The sequence below is a fragment of the Squalius cephalus genome (assembly GCF_949319135.1).
Source record: "Squalius cephalus genome assembly, chromosome: 4".
Classification (NCBI taxonomy): Eukaryota; Metazoa; Chordata; class Actinopteri; order Cypriniformes; family Leuciscidae; genus Squalius; species Squalius cephalus.
Genome location: NC_137125.1, coordinates 13,503,047 through 13,515,010, shown reverse-complemented (window position 1 = coordinate 13,515,010; position 11,964 = coordinate 13,503,047). Strand labels below are relative to the sequence as shown.

At 36.5% G+C, this 11,964-nt stretch overlaps 1 protein-coding gene across 2 annotated transcripts; it reads left to right on the top strand.

Moving 5' to 3' along the window:
- The first annotated feature begins 5,299 nt into the window (after window positions 1-5,299).
- LOC307158080 (uncharacterized protein) lies at window positions 5,300-11,561 on the top strand. Of its 2 annotated transcripts, none has more exons than XM_079870297.1 (2): window positions 5,300-5,348; window positions 9,787-11,561. In XM_079870297.1, the coding sequence occupies exons 1-2, from the start codon at window positions 5,315-5,317 to the stop codon at window positions 10,671-10,673; spliced, it is 921 nt and encodes a 306-aa protein (XP_079726423.1). In that variant the 5' UTR covers window positions 5,300-5,314; the 3' UTR covers window positions 10,674-11,561. The 2 variants fall into 2 exon arrangements, with proteins under 2 accessions (XP_079726423.1, XP_079726422.1); XM_079870296.1 differs by lacking the exon at window positions 5,300-5,348 and adding an exon at window positions 5,652-5,771.
- The last annotated feature ends 403 nt before the right edge of the window (window positions 11,562-11,964 follow it).

Sequence of the window (11,964 nt, the reverse complement as noted above, 5' to 3'; positions counted from 1 at the left end):
TAAAGAAAGGCTTTGTGCTTTCTGTTTGAGGTCTCTGTGCAATTTTTAAAGTCGCTTCAAAGCAGTCATGTCCGTAATGGAGAACTGTCACGCCCGTAACATTTTTTTTTTTTTTCACTTAAATGCAAACACGAAAAATAAAAAATATATATATAAAATTTAATTTTCTGTGGAGGCCGATCTTTATTCATCCGGTGGGTAGGCTATATATTTTGGTTTGCACAGTGTAATTTATAGAATTACTAAAAAATATTTTGCCACCTAAAAGTTAAAGATTTTTTTGTGTCATGTCACATGTGTATTTGGGTGGGAGACATATAAGCCTGAAAAAAGTTTTTATTTTTTACTTCAAATATTAGGCATAAAAAATATTGAGTTGTGTTGTACTGACTCTTGCATTTCCCACAATATATGTGGTCTTTTAGATTTTGTATTTGAAATTGGATTTATTCACCAATTTGTTGCATTCGTGCCTAAAATTGTCATATGGTGTGACATAAAAATTATTCTATATAAAATGAAAATGGGATATACTCTCCCTAAGTAACTAACTTCAACATAAATTGTTTTCATTACTATCTTAAGATTTAACATTTCTTTTGTGCAGATTCATTAGATTTTGTATTGTTTTTCTAAACCATCATGCAAAGTAAGTCATCTCTCCTCAGCCTTTCCAGATATTTTAGATTAATTATGTTAAACCCGGTTATAAATCTATGAAAATGCTTGTGACTCTTGCTGATACTATTTCTCTTGTGTTCCGTTGACTTTTTTATGATTTATAATTAAGAAAGTATTTTTACTGGCACAATTCTGAATGTCACACCAAATTATATAGTGTCACGCTATATGATGAACTGCACCACTCCACAATTTGTCAATGCAAAAAACTGTATTTTATTTGCATTCAACATTCAATTAATTCAATTCAGTTAACATTAATCAAAAAACATACTAACATTGTTTTAAAACTTTTAAAACGTTAAGAAACTCATAAATACACTCACCAAAAGGATTATTAGGAACACCTGTTCAAATTCTCATTAATGCAATTATCTAATCAACCAATCACATGGCAGTTGCTTCAATGCATTTAGGGGTGTGGTCCTGGTCAAGACAGTCTCCTGAACTCCAAACTGAATGTCAGAATGGGAAAGAAAGGTGATTTAAGCAATTTTGAGCGTGGTATGGTTGTTGGTGCCAGACGGGCCGGTCTGAGTATTTCACAATCTGCTCAGTTACTGGGATTTTCACGCACAACCATTTCTAGGGTTTACAAAGAATGGTGTGAAAAGGGAAAAACATCCAGTATGCGGCAGTCCTGTGGGCGAAAATGCCTTGTTGATGCTAGAGGTCAGAGGAGAATGGGCCGACTGATTCAAGCTGATAGAAGAGCAACTTTGACTGAAATAACCACTCGTTACAACTGAGGTATGCAGCAAAGCATTTGTGAAGCCACAACACGCACAACCTTGAGGCGGATGGGCTACAACAGCAGAAGACCCCACCGGGTACCACTCATCTACACTACAAATAGGAAAAAGAGGCTACAATTTGCACGAGCTCACCAAAATTGGACAGCTGAAGACTGGAAAAATGTTGCCTGGTCTGATGAGTCTCGATTTCTGTTGAGACATTCAGATGGTAGAGTCAGAATTTGGCGTAAACAGAATGAGAACATGGATCCATCATGCCTTGTTACCACTGTGCAGGCTGGTGGTGGTGGTGTAATGGTGTGGGGGATGTTTTCTTGGCACACTTTAGGCCCCTTAGTGCCAATTGGGCATCGTTTAAATGCCACGGCCTACCTGAGCATTGTTTCTGACCATGTCCATCCCTTTATGACCACCATGTACCCATCCTCTGATGGCTACTTCCAGCAGGATAATGCACCATGTCACAAAGCTCGAATCATTTCAAATTGGTTTCTTGAACATGACAATGAGTTCACTGTACTAAAATGGCCCCCACAGTCACCAGATCTCAACCCAATAGAGCATCTTTGGGATGTGGTGGAACGGGAGCTTCGTGCCCTGGATGTGCATCCCACAAATCTCCATCAACTGCAAGATGCAATCCTATCAATATGGGCCAACATTTCTAAAGAATGCTTTCAGCACCTTGTTGAATCAATGCCACGTAGAATGAAGGCAGTTCTGAAGGCGAAAGGGGGTCAAACACAGTATTAGTATGGTGTTCCTAATAATCCTTTAGGTGAGTGTATGAGTAAATCAAACACCATCTCACGTCAAGAACATTAAATTAAGTATAAAATTTAAAAGAAATACATTAATTGTATAGGTAATTTAATGTTCACTATTAAACATTCACTATTATCATTGAATATGTTTTGAATAGTTATTTATTTATCATTAAAAAAGGTGTATGTAATATTGTGTGACAAATATATCATATGGTGTGACTTAGAAAAACAGTCACACCATATGATACAGTGTCACACCATATGACGTTTTGTTCAGTTAAGATAATCTCTTGGTTAACTAAAAACAGCTAGCTTATACTTAGCATATAAATTGCCACATGGCAGGAATGATTTTTAAGAATTAATAAGTAAAATTCGTATAAAAGTGTTTCATTTTTATGTAAATAATGTCACACCATAAGACACAAAACACTGACCACTAGTGAGCATATCAGATACAGAGCTTTTTAATTAAAAATTAAAAAGCCAGAACTCAACTCTTGACCTTGCAAACCACCCCAGAGATGGCACTGCAACTTCCTGGTTGAGTGTGGACCTCTTCATCATAATGATGTCCAAATTATTGCCCGTTCAAAATATAGATTGCAGTGTCACACCATATGACGCCCATTTTACGGACAAAATGTATTTGGCCAGAACTTGCTTTGAAATCATACACAGACATCAACACTTTCTGTGTCTGTTGAAATGGCCTAATTCTGTTACTTAAACTGTAAAACTATCAATTATTTATACTTTGCTGATATATATTGTCATATTAGTAAGGTCACACATATCCCGGACAGTCACACCACATGACAATTTTGATGTTTAGATAAAAATTTGAAGTAGAGGTCTTTATACACCAACTACAGCTATGGTATGCTGTAATAATATCTTGTCAGAGGAACAACATGAATATATATATTTTTAACAAATACCCATTTTTATTAGGTTATGACATCATGGACGGGTAGAATTGCATGTCATGTCTCCCACCCATTTCCCTCATATTAAATATAAAACGCATGTGTAGACTGATATTTTTCTAATGTCTCGACTCCTTTCAGACGTTTCAAATAAATGAATTTTCTGAGAATTTTTATTTTAAGTTTTGACTGCAAATGTCACGTCCATTCACTGGAATCGCCCAATTTTAACGAATTTATCCTCAACTAGTTTTTGTGGTGTAGGTCTATGTATTTTATGTTAACTTAAATAATAGCCTACTAATAGTGATTTAAAGATGTGGTAGCGCTGCGAAGATCGCGAGTCGTCAACTTCATCTGTCTAGCCGACACTGACATAAAAAATAACTGTTTTATTAGTAAACAATTAAAATGTCTCCTGCTATATTGAACATATTTGCCTGTTCCTTACAAAACACTGACAGTGGGGTTTTTGACTGTTTTTTTTTTTTTTTTTTTTGAGCAGCTGCGGACAAATTATTTCGACACACACACACACACACACACACACACACACACAATATTGATAAACAGGATTCATTTAATTTATTGTTTAATAAAATTAAAAGCCTATTATTTTTAGTTTATTAACAGCAACAACAGCTGTAAAGATGAAGTTGACGATCGCCATCTCCGTAGTGAACACGCCTATAGAGACAAATGCACATCATTACATAACCAGAGAGTAGCCTATTTCTTTTCGTTTTAAATTGTTAAAAAGACATTTCAAGCTTTCTTAAGATATATTTCATGTATGTGAGGCATATGCTGAGTTTCGTTAAGTTAGGATGAGATGCGCTCCTGTTTACGAGCAGTGCAAGTGACCACGCGGGCGCCTCTATGATTGTGTTGTCTGCTATATTTGGCATTTGGCAATTGGTTGATAAAAAAAAAATTAAAATTAAGATACAATTTATACAAAACGAAATTCACTTAAAAAAATCGTTTTCTGCAAAACAAAACTTAATTAAGTGGTCAAAATCATGTCTGACCCGCTCCATGTCTCTCGATATTGCGTATACTCGTGTGTGCGGTTCACTTTTCATAATCAACATTGATGAAAAAATAACATTATTATATTTTAACAAAAATGAAACTAAATGAGCTTATTTAATGGTAACAACACAGTAGGCCTACAGACTCTGTATTTGTACAAATTGCTGCACATTCATTTTATTCTGAATTTTGCACACACAAGTTGAAAGGCATTTGTTTGTGCATGCGTGTAAAACATATCTGCAACATTTATCAAGTTCACTGATAATTATGCGTGCATTTATTAATTATTATCTTAATGAATAAGGACGAAGCATGTAAACTGTTTGTTTAGAATTTGGATCGATCATCGCAAATAGATCCGAATGAAGAAACGTACAAAACCATAGGCTATAGAAAATGGGTGGGCCCGGACCTAAATGCCCACCCGAGCCCAATGGTAGCGTCGCGGCTGGTGGTAGCCCTACATCTTACACATCGTGGAAACAAAATAAGAATGGAAACTAAAATATGCAGTATCGCGCTACAGCGCACATTCTATCAGCAGTTCTGGCGCCTCAGTCCCAATACTGTTAAACTCGACGTACGTTCACATCACATGTTAATGCAGCGGTAGAGTTACACTCACAGGACACTGTGCACTTATTCGCAATCACAAAAGTTCATTATTTGCTCGTGCTTTAAAGCTTTGCCGGGTAAATATTTCTTTGGCATTCTGTTCTGACATGATGCACTTTTTCTAAGCGCGAACTGAAGCGCACACTGTCAAACAGCGCCAAACTGATTTTTGTTGGGTCAGACCCATCTGATATCGAAGGGGGGCTGATAACGCGAGATCAACATGGAGCTAAATGGAAAAAAATAGCACCAAACAAGCCACTTTGAAATGTTGCTGTTTTCATGAATATAAAAGTTGGGTGACCCTCCCCCTAGACTAAAAAAAGTTGGATGACCCTCCCCTCAACAAAGAATAAAAAGACATGACCCTCCCCTATTTTCCTCCGGTGGCCCCTTCCATAAATACCGAACGGTCCCTAATTTGTTACTTTATTAATAAAACACTAGGCAGCAAGTTTATTTGCACTGAACACACATTTGCTTATATATATATATAGTGCAAATATATAGTGATCCAGAACCCTGCAGAATGAAACACACTGAAGATCCTCAAGAACAAAGAGGTTGGTGTTTATTCTTCATTCATTCATGATGCTGAAGAACATTCATGTTAGAAACATTCAATCACTTCATCACTTTTAGATAAACAGTTAAACTATGAAATGGGTACATATTTTCAACAAATGTTCAGTAGAGGGAGGTTGGAGAAACTTTCATATAGATTGTCAACTTTATTTTATATCTGTGTCTGGTTTACATACAGTTGTAACAGTTCTGAAAGGCTGTTCCATTTCTTGTGCTGTAATGCTACTCCCCGCCTCAAGGGGGATCTAGGGAGGTTTCTACGGGAAGGGCTATCCTTTTAAGAGAGACGAGTAAGAGTCTTTAGAGAGGTACTGGCATGGCTTTGGCTTTGAGTGTTTGCTCAACTGAGCCGGATGCAAGAAACCCTATTATGAGGAACCTTATTGGTTCTACAGCTCAATGTAAGTTGTGTATATTTTGTAATTCTATGTTTATTATGTGTCAGTTGCATATTTTGATTTGTGTTTGCCTATTTGTTCAGAGGGTTCATCAACACATGTGGTATCATCCACACATGCATTGATAAAGTAACTGCAATAAAGTAATAGCCTAGTTAGCGTTTACTTGTTTACGTAGGATAATAATGCATTTTATTTTATTTATGCACCTATTGCTAAAAGCACTATATAAATAAAAGTGACTTGACTTTTTAAAGTATTTTTTTTAATCAAAGTGCTATGGTAGGTCAAACTACCTTAACATTTTCTTATATTGAAAATGTTAATTTCCTGTCATCTCTTGGAATATCTGAAAGCCATGTTTTTGCTAATACATGTCATCATTAGCAGAACACATTTTTGTGGAAATTTATGTTGGTGCAGGATGTTTTCCCCTCTTTAAATTAGTTTTTTTTAGTTTATGTGGCTGTTTCACATCATGCTTGACATTCTCCATTGTGTTTTAAAGTGGTGAATTCTCAACAGAATTCAAATAGCACATTTTATCATTTGCGTCGCGATAGGAACGACTCACGCAAACCTTATCACACTTTTGTAGTGCTTTTGTAGATTCCGAGGGTAAAGGCCCGTTCACACCAAGCACGATAACTATAAAGATAACGATAAAGATAACTATATATGCGTCCACACCAACGACCGATAACGGTCTTTTTATTCTAAGCACGTGCGCACCCGGATGATCCAGATCCATTTTAAATGTGCGAGACCTTAAAATTAGAATGGATTCTGATTGGCTGTCAGTGTTTTATCGTTCGACAGCTGGAAAAAAATTGTTCTGAAAGTGATCCCAACGATATCGTTCCTCATATCTTTATCGTTATAACTGTGGTATGAACTTTGTTATTCTTTAATATGGAGAACGATTTTTAGAATTATATCTTTATCGTTATCGTCCTTGGTGTGAACGGGCCTTAACGATTATCGATTATTAATTTCTTTTTTTTTTTTTGACTGACTTGGTACTTTTTTATGATGACCCATAACGAACTTACTTCCATCTTCCTATATTAATTTTATTAATAAAACAAATGGAAGTGATTTGGCAAGTCAACTGTAAGGTTACATTTGCCAGCATTTGTCCCAACATTGCAAAGAACCAACAGGAAAATAAATGTGTGCCTGTACTAGCAGCATACTTGTAGTAAATTAATACAAACTTCAGCATATTCTGAATCTCTAGCATTTAATAATAGACTTCTATCCAACCATCCTTTTATTTCCAATGAGCAATATAATCCTTCAGACAAAAAAAAAAACATTTTGCTGTAGCAAATTCACAAATAGTTTTCGATCAAAAATATAAATTATGTACCAGCAGCTCTCATATAATGCTTGTGGACTTATGCATATTCTGAATAATTAGTAACATACAAAGCCACTCTTATACACAACAAAATAATAAATTTATAACTTGAAATGTTTGCTGTATACCACAATCAAAAACAGCTTATACAAAAAAAGTGAATGAACATCTGCAGAGAGCACAGTCAAAATGTAACTTTTTGTGACTGGCATTGCACTGATACACACTGTGACTGTGGAGGGCAGTATAACGTACGTATAACAGATCGGTTTACAGCATATTGATGTGAAAACTAAACAATACAGAAAGCAGCTCTCATACAAAAATACTAAATAGGTAACAATGAAATTGCCAGTTTTACATACGTTAGCTTTTAACGAAGAGGGTGCCGTTCGAATTTGGCGCTCAGCCATCATGCGTCTGTTATGTGCGCGACTCTGTTATGTGCGCGCCACAGACTGTCCGAGCACTGCACGTCCACTTTAGAGTTCCGCCTTTTGCATTCCGTTTATATTACGTTATTAGAATTTTTTTATTTTTTAAGAAAATTGATTTTTGACATTTGCGAATCGATTCAGAATCGTCCACATCACGATGCATCTAAGAATCGATTTTTTCCCCAACCCCTAGCTGAGTAGCGGTGATTCACGCGCGTCCCCATCACCCCCACAAACTACGCCCCTAGAGGAGGTGTTGTGTGCGCTCTGTAAACAAACATGATGGTTATTTTAGTATGTATATATATGTTGTTCATGTAGAGGATGATTTTGCAATTATACTGCCTTGATTAAGGCTTGATTTGCTTTGAATTGATGTAACCTAAGTAATAATAATGCTTTTGCTTGAATAGATGTATGTAACCCTGTTATTGATGCTGAAAAAGATATGTATTGTGTGATTTCACTGTTATTAAGAAAACTACTTACTTGCATGAAATGTATGTATTGACTGATTTAGAGTAGAAAGTACTTATGTATTAGAAATAGTTTTTATGATAAATGGAAAAATGTACTAGTTAAATGTACTAGCAGACAATTAAGAGAAGAAAGCAGAGAAAAAGAAGACGGAGGCTCCGTGAAGGGATACGCCGTAAACAACTGAGAGCCGTGTCGAAGGAGTTGGCAGAACTCCATTTGATGACGTCAGAAGAGAGTCTGGAACCTGCATTTCGAAGTCTGCGTATAAAAGACTGAGAGAGAGACTGAACTAGTGGAGACTGAATAGCGCAGTGTCCCTCGACGCCTGTAACCAGCTGATTGTTGAAACTTATTATTGTAACCTAACTGTAACTTTGATATAACTTTTGTTAACTTTAATAAAACTTATATTATTGGCAAGAGATTGTCTACCTGAGTTATAATTTAAGAGCCTTAAGCAAGAACTGACCACAGGGAAGTCTGCTGAACTAATTGTAAGTATTTTTGAATGCTTATAGTTTTGTCCAGATTCGACTTTCCTTACCTACCTGAGAATAATAAATAAATAGGTAAAAGGTGTAAAGGTTAAAGGACACACCATAAAACTATATATATATATATATATATATATATATATATAAAATAATAGATTTTATTTATAGTGCGCTTTTCTCAGACCCAAAGCGCATACAGTAAAATAAACAAATACAGCAAGAGCAATAAAAACAATTAAGAAAAAGCAGCCTTGAACAAATGTGTCTTAATCAACCCTTTGAATTGTCCCAACGTTGGCACACTTTTGATTGTAGAAGGAAGTAGATTCCATAGCTTAGGGGCTTTACAGGAAAAAGCTCTTTCCCCCATGGTCTTGAGCTTACACAAAGGCTGATGTAATAAGAGGGAATTTGCAGAACGGAGAGAATGCGATGGAGTATAAGGGCTAATAAGATATTGTAATGCATTACATTTACAAGTAACTTTACCCAACACTGGGCATTTGTTACCGGGAGATCAACGTTAGTGGCCGGTGGGAAACTCTAAGTGACAATGACATCCGCTTGAATGAGTGAAATAAAAACATTTAAACAGAATAATCAAATGTTTACCTAAATTATTGGCGTTCCAACCTAAATTCGAGGATGTGGAAAATTGGTCGGATAAATACCTAATTGGAATTAAATTACTTTGTGCACCGAAAAGACAGCATGCAGGAAACCTTCTACCACACCATTGGATTCAGACGTTGGGACAATTGGTTTGACCTTGCAATTAAAAAATGTTTGTCTACTTTCTGCTATTATATCGGGCTCATTTTTACATCCTTTATCTTCATATTTCTATCTTATAAGACATGGACTTGCCGCCACCTAGTGGTGGTTTAATTGTCATATTTATTTATTCATGACAGGCCTGTACCGAACAAAACAGACTCAGCAAAATAGTTTTTAATTATTGTTATCGGAAAATTCCTAACAAATATCGAGAGACAATTGTATTTCAATATTGCACACCCCTTGGCACTATTGTATCACATTAAATAATTGTCATTAATCAAATATATTTCATATTTCTCACTTCAGAAATGTGATTTGTGTCTAAAATGTCTTGAAAATAATAATTGAAATATCAATGTACCTCATTCATTTATGAAAATAACACCAGAATTATCATATTTTATAGCAGTCGTCTACTAGTACTTTCTACTATTACTAAACTAAACCTTTTTCTTTTATGTCAGACCTGATGGAAGTGAAGGAGGAGAGTGAAGAACTGAGTGAAGTGAAGGAGGAACATCATGTCAAACCTTTGAGTCGCTCAAAGACTAAAAAGTTATTTTTAAAGAAAAGAAGAGCCAAGAAATCATTCACCTGCACTCAGTGTGGAAAGAGTTTCTTAAACAAACGTGATCTTGATCGTCACATGAGGATCCACACTGGAGAGAAACCACACACATGTGATCAGTGTGGGAAGAGTTTCACACAATCAACATCCCTTAAGAATCACATGAGGATCCACACTGGAGAGAAGCCGTTCACATGTGATCAGTGCGGGAAGAGTTTCACAGAATCAACATCTCTTAATAAACACATGAGAATCCACACTAGAGAAAAGCCACATATGTGTGTTCAGTGTGGAAACAGTTTCACATTAAAACAACATCTTGATGTTCACATGAGATTTCACACCGGAGAGAGACCGTTCACATGTGATCAATGTGGAAAAACATTTTTTACTGCATCAAGCCTGAAGAGACACCTGACAGTTCATATGAAGGAGAAGCCGCATTCATGTTCTGTGTGTGGAAAGAGTTTTTCACTGCTGACATATTTACATAAACATGAGAAAATACACACTGGTGTGAGAGAGTACGTGTGCTTTGAGTGTGGGAAGACTTTTATTTCAGCTGAACCATTAAAACGGCACCAGAGAATTCACACTGGAGAAAAACCTTGTGTTCACTGTGACAAGAGATTCAGTCTGTCAGCAAATCTGAAAACACATGAGAGGATCCACACTGGAGAGAAGTCGTTCACATGTGATCAGTGTGGGAAGAGATTCACACAAAAAAACAAATCTGAACGAACACATGAGGATCCACACTGGAGAGAAGCCGTTCACATGTGATCAGTGCGGGAAGAGTTTCACACAATCAACATCCCTTAAGAATCACATGAGAATCCACACTTGAGAAAAGCCACATGTGTGTGTTCAGCAGGGTTGGGGAGTAACGGAATACATGTAACGGCGTTATGTAATCAGGATACAAAAATCCAGTAACTGTAATTTGTTACAGTTACGTCAAAAAACGTTGTAATCAGATTATAGTTACATTTTGAAAAAAGGGGGAATACTTTCAGGATTACAATGGTTTAATTTAAAACTAAAAAAATCAGTATTTTGGCATAATATCAATATATTAAGCGTGGCTTGATTATACAGTAGTTCCTAGTTCTGTTGCCAGTAATGACTCGCGTGTGCCACCCGCTGGTACATGCGCAAATAACAGCTGTCTACAATCTCCTCAGATGCAGATCGAATCACTAGCTGCGTTTACATGGACACTTATAATCAGATTGACGGCTCAATCGGACTAAAAAACCTTCATGTAAACACCTTAATCGATCCGACTGAGCTCGATCCGAATGAAATTTCGATCGGATTGAAAGGGGTGGTTTATCCCTTTTGTAATCCGATCGAGAGAACATGTAAACACTTGATCGGATTAAAAACCGAAACTGAAAGGACTGCGCATGTGCAATGACGTTAAATAGCGTAATGACGTATGACGCGCGGAACGAGCTGTGCTTCCTGTTGAATAAAGTGTCATATTAAAAAGTTTCCCGTCATTCTAAAATTCTCATTTCACTCGCGCGTCTGAAGTGGAGCAGGAGAACGTCCCACCAGTCCTTGTTTTGGATTCTCATCCACAGACGTCTGGTTTTGGCCGCGGGGAGGGGCATTTTTACTGCGTTATCAATAAGCAGCACGGCAAAACGGTTAATATGCTCTAAATTATGACCAGAGACGAATTAATATTACGTCTGCTGTTTAAAACAAATAAAGAACCAATAGAGGATTTATGCGCGAAAAGCGGGAAACTCTGTATATTCGTGCAGTGTGCGCATGTCAAAACATCGGATCCGATTTGACACTTGTGACATAAACGCGCACATCAACCCGATTACTTTATTTATCATTCATGTAAACACCTTGTTCGGATTCATCAATTGTATTGATTTCATTCAGATTGTGTCCATGTAAAAGTAGCTACTGTTGCTAGTAGAAGGTAAAAATGCTTTCAGTTCATTGAAATTCCACTGCTATTTTGTTTTCAAAGAAGAAAATGCAAACAACATGGTTGTACCAAAATGTCCTTTCTTAATCTCTTCTCACTTAAAGTGTAAATTGCAGGTTG

What these genes read in the sequence shown, in the direction of transcription:
- LOC307158080 (XM_079870296.1), top strand. Translation starts at nt 5,687, where the DNA reads ATGGCTTTGGCTTTGAGTGTTTGCTCAACTGAGCCGGATGCAAGAAAC. An exon ending in TATTGGTTCTACAGCTCAAT is followed by an intron (nt 5,772 to 9,786) that starts GTAAGTTGTGTA and finishes CTTTTATGTCAG; the next exon opens with ACCTGATGGAAGTGAAGGAG.